Genomic DNA, 13,451 nt, shown 5'->3' with positions numbered 1-13,451 from the left:
AATTGTATTAAAGAATGCAACCAGAACAGAATTAGCATGCTAATAAATAATCTGCATTTATGACCCTTCTCTCCTGCCATTTTAAACTGTATGGCTGTAGTAAGTAATTTCTTTTCTCATTTTTAACAACTCTGAAAATCTTCCCTTGAAAAGGCTCATGCATGGTTGCTTAGCTACGGCATTGTATGTGTGTTATGCATTTCACATTCTGAATAAAAATAAGGTGAATTTAAGGAATTTCCTATTCATTAATAAGCACTGAGGAACAAAGCAGAAATGTAAAGGAAAATGGACCACAGAAAAATTGCTTAGTGAAAATTATTTTTTTTTTTATTGTGTACATACATTTTCCTATCAAAATGTCTGCATTTAATTCCTACCAAGCAGAATGGCAGTAGGTTCTGGGGACAGTGAGAAGAGATTCTTACTGGAACTTCAGTAAGGAGGTTACTATAAAATGTGTAGATGATTTTTAAAAAGTCAGTGTTTATTCTGTTTCTTAGTACAAACTGATATTAGAAGGACCTGACTTTCTTAACTTAGTTGGGTTTTTTTGGTTGTAGTCTCAGAGGGTATAGAAACATGCAAAAGATCCAAGTTTACTATTTCCACACCAACTCCCTGCTCATATTCTGATGTATACTTTGTGACTGGACATAATCTCACTATGTGGACTTCTGTACCATAGAGATGACTTCGAGGTAAACGGATTTGAGAAATTATACAAGGTTATTTTGGATGAAAGCAAAATTAACACCTTTCTTTTAATGGTAAGGTAGTTCATAAATGTCACAACTGAAGTTACAGAGCGGCAGTGGGGTGAAATACACAACATGCATGCTAGATTTTTTTCTCTAGGATCTTCTCTTAACTCTTCCATTCTGTTTGTTCTCTGCATTCTATGATAAGCAGATTATTTGATATCAATGTTATCAAAAGTTAGACTGTGATACTGTGTTAAGTACCGGTCCTGTGGATTGTCTTGTAGAGATTTGCTTGATTTCTAAAATCCGGATATTTTGCGATGCTGATGATAGGACAAACTGTAAAATCTTTTTTCTATAAAGACATGTTGCCTCTCCTGTTCTGGATGTGTCCTTGTGGAAGATTTGGGAATACTGTGGTTAAAGTCTTTGACCTGAATCTATACTCAAAGCTTGCTCCAGGCAGGGAGCTTTGTGCTCGTGGCACAGCACACAGTGCGCACTGTCCGTGTTACACCGTGCTCATACGTTGGCCTTGTCCTCGTCTGCTGCCGCCTTCTGCATGCGGGAAAAGGATGTTAAATAACAAACTCTTCATTTCATTTCACTGCAGTAGAAGTTTTCAAATACTTGCAAATTGTTCTAGGTCGAAGTGGTGTAAAACTTTGATAATGCCACAGATTTCAGCCTTGTGTTATCTCAAGAACCGTTATAAGTTGGCAGAAGGAATAGATTTGTTCATAGAATGTTAAACAGAAATAATTTGTTCATGCAGTTTTCTATGTGTGGCTTCTCTAAAGAGACTCTAAAGTAGGATCTTTTTTTGTTCTTCTTTAATAGAAATCTGGTTAAGAAGTACTGTCCTAAACGCTCACCAAAAGATGAGGAACCCAGGTAAAAATGTCCATGTCAAATTTGATGTGTAAAAAGTGAGAACTAACAGTATATGCTGTTCTTTTTGGAGTTTTTTTTTTTTTTTTTTAAGATATTTAATTGGTGATGACAACAAAAGAATTGTGCTTGGCTTTTTACAGTTCTGCTGTAATTCTTAAGCGTGAAACCTTTGTTTACTCCTACTGGTATTTTAATGTAGTAAACATGGCAGGTTGTACTTGCTCCCTTCCAAATCAACCTTTAGGTAACTGAAATTTTGAAAGCAGAAGTTTAGCTTGCTATGTACAGTCTAGTGTTGTTTTTTAAAGAAAAGTAAGAGTGTGTCCTTAGGCTTTGTTTTTTTGCATAGTAATAGAGATTTTCAGTGCATTTTTATGGCAATACAAATGTAGCTGTGCAGCCTTATACTGAGACCAGAGTGTACACAAATTGTCATGTTATGGGCAAGAAGAACGCTTAAAAGGCTGACTTGCTTTGACTCTGGAGACAAAATAAGTGGGTGCCTAATGGTGGAGGAACAATTTGTGCTAAACAACTTTATTTTTTGGAAATATGCTTGTTTTGCTGTCCATTCCATAGCCATTTAAAAAATTTATTTGAAAAAGCACAATACTTTTTTTTTTTTCTTTAGGGGTAAGTCTTAGGGAATAGAAAAAGTGGACAAGTTTCAGGTTGCAGCCAGAGCACATGCTGTGCAGAGTGCCTGAGAATTCACAGTAGGATTTCCTCCAGCCCCTTTAAGTATGTAAAGATCCTGGACCTGAGGGAACAGGCTTTCCAGTGCTAGAGTGGCATTTGAAATTCCCAAAAGCTAAGCCTATGGAGATGGCAGTATTCCACAGTTAAAAGAGAGAAAGATGTATATTTTAATGCGGTGCCTGTTCTTTTTTTTCCTTTCTTCCCTTCCACACACACTTTCTACCCTTTGCCCCTCCTCTTCCCCCCTTTTTAGTGCCAGCCATAGTGGCACCTTACTTCCAGCCAAGAGGTGGGCAGGCAAACAGGCAGCTGTCTCCAGAGCTGATAGCAAACTTGTTCTGTAGAATCCATCGGGATGCATAGGAGTGGTATGATTGGCATGTTCCACCCTCAAGACTACCAAGCACATCATCTCTGCAGCAAGCTCAGCCTCCGAGCCTAGGGACGTATGTATCCGTTCCCAAGCTCAGGCCTCTCCCTGGGCAGCTTAGGAGATACCTCTATACTACAGGGCTTGCCAGGTAGTATTCTTCTTCTTTCTTTTCCATCCACAAACCCATGTTCTTATAAAATGTATTTGAAGAGACATTGCAACATAGATTACATACTAGGCTTAACATAGGCTTTCCCAGCTTGTGTTTCTTCTCTAACTCAATTAGCATGCAGATAAGGTTTATTGTAAAATGTCTATGAATTTTTTTTTAAATCAGGAGTACAGACTACAAATAAGTGTATTTTTAAAAGCTGCCTAACTTTTTGTGCATGTTTGTGTGTGTGTGCTTTCTGTCAGGTTTACTTCGTGTATTGCCTTTTTTAACATCCTCAATGAGTTGAATGACTATGCAGGACAACGGGAAGTAGTTGCAGAAGAAATGGGACACAGAGTGTATGGAGAATTGATGAGATATTCTCACGATCTAAAAACCGAGAGAAAAATGGTAATTTCTGTGTTTTTAAATGTGAAAATAGGATATCAAGATGTATGTCTTTTAATGAACTGACATATTTCTTTACCCATTTTGATGAACATGGCAATACATAGGTGTTGTAATACATTTATAAAACACATTTAAGGTTTTTCTATAATATATAATGTTATATACTATAATACAGTTACTAAACCTAAAAATTATTATCTTGGGAAGACAGTGCTTACTAGTAACCTTTTTTTTTGTCCGTGTACCACAGTATCTGTGATACTATTCTTGCATGTTAAGTAATGTCTTCCAAAGAGTATGGGTAGCTTGTGGAAGATACTGCACATCATAGGCTGTCAGCTAGTGCAGGGACTAATTAACGGCAATAATACTAAAAATATAGGTAAACTTAATTTATTTGTGATGTTTTTAGCATCTTCAGGAAGGGCGAAAGGCTCAGCAGTATCTGGACATGTGCTGGAAACAGATGGATAATGTGAGTTTGTGTTTGGATTTTATTCCTGTTGAACTTAAATAAAATATACAGGCTGTAAGTGGAATTATTTTTGTCTGGCTTGCTTAGATTTAATATTTAGGTATATTATTTAATGTCCAAGTAACTTACTAACATAATGTAGTTCAATGTATTTATAGTTCCCTGGTTAAAAAAATCTGTAAACAGCTTCTGTGTTTATGTTTGAGAGAAGCCTTGGCTTTTATCCAGTGTAACCAGCATAAAGAAATCTGGTTTTAACATGGGTACAGACTCTGATTGCTTCTCCTTGGGCTAAAAAGGACAGTTTACTTATATGAAGATGAAACCGTAAGTCACGGAATTTGACTTGAGCTTGAGGGCTTGTTCCAAGATGTATTCAAGAATACCACTATAGACTATTGTACTTTCAGGAGGTAGAATTACTGTTTAACAGAGAAATGCAGGAAGTGAATGTCTCTAGGACAGACTATAAGCTTCTTTTTCTTGAAACAAATGCTTTTAAAGATAAGAAAGTATAAAATTCAACCAAGTCTGTTCAAGATGTATTCTGATATTCTGGTTTTCCGTCTTGAAAGTTTATTATATCTGTGATCCAGATTATTGGGAAGCAATACTGGAAAAATGAGTTTCTATTCTGTTGTTGTGGTCCCAGATGAGCAGGATCTTGCTTCACTGTCACATCCAAGAGTTTAATTCATCATCAGAGGATCAGAATAGGAGCAGATGTGGTAGTTTTAGATGTTATTCCTCTTCACCAAGATAGTTCAGCTCACAATTCAGCTCAAACAATAGCGTGCCTTGTATTTACCTAAGTGCAAAGGCAGTCTTTTTAATGCATTTAGATGCCTTTAAGGGACACACTAACCTCAACTGACTGACTTTGCTGTGAAGCAGGAGCTCAGAGTCTCAGTTGCAGTTTCTCTCTAGAGATGTGAACTTCTGCAACAATTTTTCCTACAGCAGTTGTCTTGACAACAGCCGCATATATGGAACATCAAGTATATTGAATACTGTTGTCTGTGCTACCTACAGCTGTGCCACTTGACATGAATACTGATGATGATTGTAGTGTTGATACATCCTTCAGACTGCCTTCAAAATAATTGAGTTGACCTAGTTGCTGTGCTAACATTGTGCTCCTTTAAAGGGACTTTGTGAATTTAAGATACTTAAATGGAAGCTTTGATATTTAGAATTCAGAATTAATGTACGAAACCAAATGGAAATAGTGCCTGTTGAAGCAGTAAGTTTGTGCCTTTTGTAGAGCAAAAAGAAATTTGAGAGAGAATGCAGAGAGGCAGAGAAGGCACAGCAAAGCTATGAACGACTGGACAATGATACTAATGCGACGAAGGCTGATGTTGAGAAGGTAAGGGCAGTGACTTTACTTCATTATCGATGATATTTCATTTACATGTTAATCATCAACACTGAAACAATATTCATTGAATGCATAAAATCGTGTATAAAATATGCTTACTTGTTATATGCAAAATCAAAGTTCCAGTGAACTTGTAAGTGTAAGACAGCACAGGAAAGGAGTGTTTTTTGGAATCAGAATGGTTTGAGTTGAAAGGGACCTTGAAGACTTGGCAGGGACAACTTCCGCTAGACCAGGTTGCTCAAAGCCACATCCAGCCTGGCCTTGAACGCTGCCAGGGATGGAGCATCCACAGCTTCTCTGGGCAACCTCCTACCAGTGCCTCACCACCCTCATAGTGAAGAATTTTTTCCTAATGTCTCCTCTAAACCTGTTCTCTGTGAGTTGAAAACCATTCCCCCTTGCCCTATCACTACCTGCCCTTGTGAAAAGTCCCTCTCCAGCTCTCTTGTAGACCCTCTTTAGGTACTTGGAGGGGGCTCTAAGGTGTGCCCAAAGCCTTTACTTCCCCAGGTTGAAAATCTCCAAATCTCTCAGCCTGTTGTCATAGGAGGGGTGCTCCAGTCCTCTGGTGATCTTTATGTCCTCCTTTGGACTCTTCCCAGCAGGTCCATTTCCTTCCTGTGCTGAGGGTACTCCAGGTGGGGTCTCAGGAGGGCTGAGCAGAGGGGCAGAGGCAGCTCCCTTGACCTGCTGGCCACGCTGTTTTGGTGGAGCCCAGGGTGGGGTTGGCTTTCTGGGCTGTGAGTGCACATTACAAGGACCCCCAGGTCCTTCTCCTCAGGGCTGCTCTCAACCCGTTCTCTCCCAGCCTGTGTTAGTGCTTGGGATCACCCCACGCGCGTGCAGGACCTCGCATCTGGCCTTGGCAAAGTTCACGAGAGTCCCTCCGGATGGCTGTGCCGTGTTCCTTACACTGGCAGCTCTCTGCTCTTTGGTACCTCGTGGTTTGTATGTTCAGCCACTTCTGTGGGTTTTAGGATAAGCACTGAAGCAGTCTGGCTTAGGGAGCTGCAGTGATCATTGCTTTCTCCATATATAACAAATGAGGGTTTCGAGTGTCAGTTTATGTGAAGTCTCACATTCTTCATATTTCAGTTACAAGGATGTTGGTTTTGATGATTTGTGACTAGTGTTCTTGCATAGTTGATGAAATAAAATAATGCTGTGTGTCATTGAAAAGTACAAGACATGTTTAACCTGGTAACACTTTCCTACTAGGCTAAGCAGCAGTTGAACCTGCGCACACATATGGCTGATGAAAACAAAAATGAATATGCTGCACAACTACAGAATTTTAATGGAGAACAGCACAAACACTACTACATTGTCATTCCTCAGATCTACAAGGTAAAATAGTTAACAGATAAAGTATGGCTGATCCTTTTCTAAAGAGGAAGTAGACTTTAAAATTAAAAACTATTTTTTTTTATTTTAGTGGATCATTTTATCAAGCAATTGCCTTAGTTTTGAGACAGTTTGTGGTTTTTTCATGAGACTGTGTACCATACTAATGCTTAGATTTCTAATGAAAATTCTTGGTTGCATTTTCTGTAAGATATTATACTTTATAATCTCCTTGTTTAAATATTTCTGAAAGGCTCTGGCCAAATGAACATTTGAGACATCTGGGTGACAGCAGACATTTAAAACAATCCTAATAAGGGTTGAAGGACCTGAGTAGCTCTCGGGTCCTTGTGTGTGTGTGAATGCTCTGCCTCTGGTGAGCAGAGCAGGTGACTGATGGTGACTGGTTTAATGGCTCTCATGCATGGGTGAAAATCAGCTGCATTGGAAGCAGAAGGTCCAGCACCCTCTCCAGCCCCCAATTAGTCCTTGCCCCATCTGTGTTACCAGCAATCCACAGATCTCTCTAAACCCAGTAAAAAAGTTAAAGATCAGTACTTTACATCTAAAGTGGGGATTTCTTGAAATGCTTTATGTAACTATTAAGATTTTTTTGTAACATTCTTTCAAAAATACGGACTTTGCAAATTGGAAAACCAGTTTGAAGGAGTTGGGGGCATCAGGTGAGGAGAGTTCAGAAGTGTGTTGGCATGTACTTTCAGCCATTTGGGAAATATGGGTGGATACTGAGACAGGGAGTGAGGAAATGGAAGGTGAAACACCGAGTTTATTTGAAGGTATTCAACTTAAATATGCTTGATATTTTCCAGAAGCACAAGTCAGTTCACATTTTTTTTAAGAAATCCTTACTAGAAGGTCTAGGATTCACAGGAGAAAATTGCCTTGGCTTGTTAAGAATTTTCTAATATTTTAACTGTTAAGCAGCACTGCAGTAGGTCTGATTTTACACACTGATCCAAGAACTGCAGTCAGCTCCCAGGAGAAACAGGCTGATCATCTTTGTAGCTTGCACCAGACTTTTGCTGTACCGCCTTTATTTCTCTAGGGCTAAAATCCATTATCATTGTAAGATATTACTCACAATTTTTGAACTCTTCAGTAAGAGTAGAAAGGCCTAGTCCTGCTTTCTCTTGGGACTGCACTTTTATTACTTCATTGCAAGTATTTGGTAACATTCTATGGGAAAACCTTGGAGAGGGGTTTAGCATGTCTGGGTGGTTGTTTTGTCTTGGAGAGCTGAATATTGTTTGAGACATCTGCCTCAGTGTAGATACAGGAATGATCCAACTTCTTACTCAGTTTTTGACAACCTATTGGTATATTCTTTACTGATTTTTGGTTTTGTTTGGGGTATTTTCCAAGCTCAAGTGAAAAGTCCAGGGCTATTATCTTAATAATATTTCTCTTAAATTTATTCTTTTTTATTCTGTTCCTTTAAACTTTTATTGCAAATATTATGTAATGGTATTCTTCTCTTTATTTTCTTGCACACTGCTAAAGGAAATGGTTTGTATTTCAAAACAGAGTATCTAAACTGCAGATAATTTTAATTTTTCTTATTTTTCCTGTATTTTAAATAACTGCTATTGGTTGGAAGGTATAATAATAAAAGCAAGATGGAGATATTTATCTTCAGAGAGGAATTACTTAGAACTAGGAGGAGAGAGTGAGGAGATGTGGAAATCAGTAAAATTTCCTTCACTGTGATTTTCATTTTTGTATGAAACAAATACTTTAAACAGTTGCCTGTAAACACTGTACATGTGCTTTATAAAAGACAGAGGAAAAGAAAGTCCCATCCTTTACATGATTTTTAGAAATAAAAGAGCATAAAGTCATCATAACTATTGTACTGGGCATCTGAAGTTTGTGTCCGAAAGGACTTTTAAGTTCTGTTTTGTTTAGCCAATAAAAATACTGGGAAGGCATAGAAGTTCTGTCCCACACTGTGGTGACCACAGTAACTGCATATGTCAGGATCGAGGAGGCAAAAAGTCAGCAAATGGAAGCTTTATTTTATCTTTCTTTGCACTTGCAGCAACTTCAAGAAATGGATGAAAGAAGAACTATCAAACTTAGTGAATGTTACAAAGGCTTTGCTGACTCCGAGCGCAAGGTTATTCCAATTATCTCAAAATGCTTAGAAGGGATGATCCTTGCAGCAAAATCAGTTGATGAACATAGAGTAAGTAGAACTGTGTAACCTTTTAAATGTGTGTGAGCAATATAACTGCTACAGAGGCTGTGGAGAGGGGAAAGACTGACTTGCCCTGTATAGTTACCTTTCTGTTGTCAGATATTTGCTTCAAAAGTGTTGTTGTGACTGATTTCAGCAGAAAGGACCACTTCTGCTTTTGTTGTCCTCTCTCTTCCTGCTTTATTGATTTCATGTAATCTGAATAATATCTTCGACACATTCTCGTTGGGTGTGATTTGGGACACATTATTTTGGTTATCCTGAAATATCTCGGAATACCATGGTCAGTATTTTCCCCTGTATGTGACAGGGTGTTCAGTTAATAAAGTTTAATAAAAGGGTGCTCAGTTAATGAAATATCATTGTGTCCTATTTGATTGCAGCAGGTTCTGTCCTATTTTATTTTACTACTTCTAGTTTCTTAGTTTTGTCTTCATTTCAGTGGTGATGTTGAAAGATTAAAAGGTGGAAAGTAGTTTTGCCCTGTTTTAAATTTGTGGTAACCCTTGGGAAGAATTTGCTGGAATATTCTGAATAGCAGAGTATACTTTACTATGCACTCATGAACACTTTTGAGATAAAAGAATGTTGTTATCTTAACTTGCTCTGTCCAAAAGTGTGTTTTGAGCTCACTCTTACTTTCTGTGCATCTCTGCAATTAAATGAAAAATTTGTCTCTGTTATTTTCTCTCTGGTTCTTGATGGGTTTCCTTTATAAACTCCTTAATGTCCTATGTTTAGGACTCTCAACTAGTGATAGACTGCTTCAAATCTGGATTTGAACCTCCTGGAGATTTTCCATTTGAAGACTACAGTCAGAATATTTACAGAACTATCTCTGATGGAACCATCAGCACACCAAAGCAAGAGGGAATGAGAATTGATACAAAAACTACAGTTGGCAAGGCTAAAGGAAAGCTGTGGCTATTTGGAAAGAAACCAAAGGTAACAATTAAGAAATTACTATTTGGAAAATTAAAATTGGAACATTTAGAGTTGGAAGCAGCAATTCATGTGTTTGTAAAAAATCTTCCCCTTGCCTACCAATGTCTTTTAAAGTACGTGTAAGGAGATCAGAAGGTTTGAGTAGGTTTGAGTTCTTACCATGTTAAAAATCAAATTGCCAGTGGGGAAGTTTTTCAGTTTTTGTTCTAGTAATTTGTGTCTGGGAGCGTGTTTAATAGTTATTTGATAAAAGTAGCTTCCCATTACTGTAATGTTTCTAAGATTCTGTAAAGACTTGCTGTAGTTGCATAGGAAAGGTGTGAATTGTGAATGTGAAAATAAAAGGAGGGGAGAGTATGCTTCAGAATTGGGCGGATTTCAGATCTGTTATGGCACAAATGCAGCCCCCTTCTAAATGTCACACATATAGAAGTGTCATATAGATTTTTATTACACCTGCTGCAAGTTTTGAAAACTCCTGAGGTTTCTCTGAAAACATTAAAATTTATATGTCACTGGTAAAACATAATGTGGAAGCTCCATAAAGGTAAATGTCCAAGAAGAAATACTACTGTGAAATAGGTAAAAATACTCCTATGCTCAAGAAAAAATTGAAAGCATTGAAGAAATACTTTGTTTTCTTATGAGTTACAGTTAACACTTTCTGTGTGAGGTGCCTTCATGGATCAACCAAAGATTGTCAGTACATGCACTAGGTATATAAATGAATGGAGCATATATGTATTTAAATTTTATGCTTTATTTAATATTGGAGTATATCCAATGAGCTGTTTTAATTCTTCCCAAAAATTTCTGTGAGGTTATTTTAATGCTCCAGGACAGTTTCTGTCATTTATTACAGGAAACTTGTTAGAGCTTCTAAGAGCTTTTAAAATGGTAGAATTTATTTTCCACTTGATAGTATTCTGAGAAAGTAGGTCTTTACAGAAAGGAAGGATACTGCTGATTCTTTATTCCATCCTCAGTATATTATGTAACTCTAGCTGTGTGTTAAAACTGACTGTTTACTTTTCTTGCAATTTAATTAATGATTCATGGCAGCTCACATGCACTAATATATGGGCATATATATTGCATTTGTCTGCAGAGGTGGGTGAGATTCAGCCTGTTCTGAAATTAGATCACAGTTGCCAGTTTGACCACAAGATATCTTTGAGAGTTTGCAGAGTATGTAAATGTACAGTGGTTTCAGTGTGGACCTTGGCATTTACTATAGTTACAAGAAATCCCTTAGTGTGATGACAGCTGAAGCTGACAAGATTTGCCCTGAACTTTCTTCTGCCCAGTTCACTCACTGTGTAGCATTCAGGGAGTCAGATGTACTGGTTTCTCTGTGGAGCCACAGGTGTCAGCTGTACACACTACATCCATCTCTTCCCTAAGGACTTGGATCAAATGAAAGATTTTGTCCCTGTTTTTTACCTCTTTTTGGGGAGGATGGAGGAGCGCTCTACAAAACAGTATCTGGAAGCAAAATACTTACTGGAAGATACATATTTAATTCCAAATACTGTTTATGGGTTTTAAAGTATATTCTTAAATTATCTATTATAGAATTAGCTGGTTTACTACAGCTGGGGTATTCATGGGGGCCTTTGGACCTTCATTCAGCTGAAACTATGGCTGGTCTTGACTTCCAGGTATTCCTTTACCTATTTTAATGTTGTCAAAGACACAAAAGCCTTTTATAAAGGGAATGAATTGTGCATCAGTGGAAATAGTAGAGGAAAATTGAACTGAGAAAGAATAGCAGAGGTGTGAGAGACAAAATGAGAGAAGCAATTTGAAAAAAGGGGAAGTGGTTTTTGGGATAATATTAAGAGTGTCATGCAGCCATTGTCAGTCAGCTTGACTACTGAGTTTTTTTGTTTTAGTCATTCTCCATAGATGTACCAAATCCTTCTGATTTGGCTAACCTGGTAGGGTAGCTCAGTATGTAGGAGGAAGTAGGTAGTGAGCAGGAATGCTTAAGCTCCCAGGATGATTGTAACTAAATTGGCAATAGCAGAGCTGGGTTTTAAGAAAAGAGACAGGGAGCTTTGGGATCTTGTTAGGATCTTGTGGTAGTATTGAGTCTAAAGCTTCCTTCCTTCTCTGCAGCAACCTATAACTCTGAAGATTAATTCATGACAGAAACCTTTTAAACCAAATACAGTTAAGAGTATAAATGTGTGTGGAACGTTGCAACCTGTTTCTGTGTTGGATGGAAATTTTATTTTTTAAGACAGAATTTTCATTTTAAATTCACTTTGAACATTTGGCTTATTTATTGCTTTCTTTATTTCCACATTAGCCACAATCCCCACCCCTAACCCCTACTAGTTTATACACATCCAGTACTCCTAATGGGTCCCAGTATCCCATATTCTCCATTGAACCAGTGCATTATTGCATGAGTGACATAAAAACAGGGAAGCCCAGAATTCCTTCTTTCAGAAGCCTCAAAAGAGGGGTAAGTTTGATAATAAGTTGAAATGCATGATGGGCTATGAGCAGTGTGTTTGTGATGTGGCTTTTCTAATGCTCTTCACCCTCATTATAAGGCTAACTTAGTTAAAAGTAACACTTCGACTATAAGGTCACTTCTAGGATACTTTGTTTCATACTATACAGAAGTTACCAACAGATTAAAAAGAAAATAAAATAGAAATATGCATTACCACATTTGAAATGCTCATGCCTAAAAAAAGGTGTTATAAAGAGGGTGCTCAGCATGTGTTTGATAGCTTTCTTCATTGTTGTTCACAGTCACAAATGTTTTCCTACCATCATGTAACATATTTTTGCAGTAATTTATCATTGGATATACAGTTACCACAAAAGTCATCTGACAGATCAGATGTCTTATTTGCTGACTTTGAATATAGTAAAAGTTGATTATGAGACACTGAACTAAGAAGAGAGAATTTAATTTAGTTTGTACATTGAATGCTATAACTTATGATAATGGCAGATTTTGAAATACTGGGTTTTTTTAAACATTACAATTTTAATGCATTTTCTGATTAATTAGTCGTTCTTGTTTGTCCTAGTTTCTTTTGGGTAAGATTACTGAAAAAAATTACTACCAAATGCTACTGTCTTATCAATTAATTTACTAATATAGTAGCATATTCTGCAAATAGAATTTGTCTGGAAGCCAGTAGAAGGGAAAATACGGAGTGGTTTCTTAGCAACATTTACAGTGCTAGTGATAAATGTACTGGCACTTTGCTGTTATGTCAGAAAAGCGTAGGCTGCCCAGTTTATGTATGTTTAGTGATATTTATTGATCCAAATGAAAAGGAAATCGGATGCATTTGGTTATAGATAATAAATATTTTTTTGGTATTTCAATACAATATTGACTTGCTATCTCATGTGCATCAGGAATGGTTGACTGTTGTTGACATAATGAGGAGACCATGGTACAACAACGTTCTAATGCAGTGAAGTTGCAATTTAGGGGCTCCCTTGTCATCCTGAAGCAGAATGAGTTAAAGTTAAAACTTACTTTCTTTGAGTCATGTTGTGACATCTAATTTCAGGCCCCCAGATACCTTGGAAAGAGCCTTTCTAACAATGCAATTTTCTAGAAAATACTCATGTTCCTCTATGTCCATACAGAGGGCAGTGTCTCCTTTCCCTTCTGAGTCACTAATCATAATTTGGTCTGGTTGTGAAGGTAATGCCTCTTCTTGAGTTCCCAGTGAGGAACTGCCTGCATTAGGAAGTTGTTGGAATGGCACAGGCCTTGATTACACATGGATTTTGTGGATTATTAAATGTACTGACTCCTGCCTTACAAATCATCACTTTGTACTACCAGTAGTTCTAGAACCTCTTTTGA

The 13,451-nt window shown here is 37.5% G+C and overlaps 1 protein-coding gene across 6 annotated transcripts in view; it reads left to right on the top strand.

The window, feature by feature from the left end:
- Nucleotides 1-13,451, top strand: part of FNBP1L (formin binding protein 1 like) — a 58,193-nt gene that overhangs the window by 34,686 nt on the left and 10,056 nt on the right. For 4 of the 6 annotated variants that reach the window (XM_086901897.1, XM_086901896.1, XM_086901901.1 and 1 more), the window contains exons 3-10: nt 1,545-1,598; nt 3,088-3,235; nt 3,648-3,710; nt 4,975-5,079; nt 6,313-6,441; nt 8,498-8,644; nt 9,398-9,601; nt 11,916-12,074. In XM_086901897.1, coding sequence (XP_086758023.1) covers nt 1,545-1,598; nt 3,088-3,235; nt 3,648-3,710; nt 4,975-5,079; nt 6,313-6,441; nt 8,498-8,644; nt 9,398-9,601; nt 11,916-12,074 — 1,009 coding nt within the window. The remainder of the gene's footprint in view (nt 1-1,544; nt 1,599-3,087; nt 3,236-3,647; nt 3,711-4,974; nt 5,080-6,312; nt 6,442-8,497; nt 8,645-9,397; nt 9,602-11,915; nt 12,075-13,451) is intronic. The other 2 variants (XM_086901899.1, XM_086901898.1) reach the window with 1 other exon arrangement.

Source organism: Cyanistes caeruleus, chromosome 9 (assembly GCF_971803275.1).
Source record: "Cyanistes caeruleus chromosome 9, bCyaCae1.hap1.1, whole genome shotgun sequence".
In the NCBI taxonomy this organism is placed as follows: domain Eukaryota; kingdom Metazoa; phylum Chordata; class Aves; order Passeriformes; family Paridae; genus Cyanistes; species Cyanistes caeruleus.
This window is presented reverse-complemented; position numbering and strand designations above follow the sequence as displayed.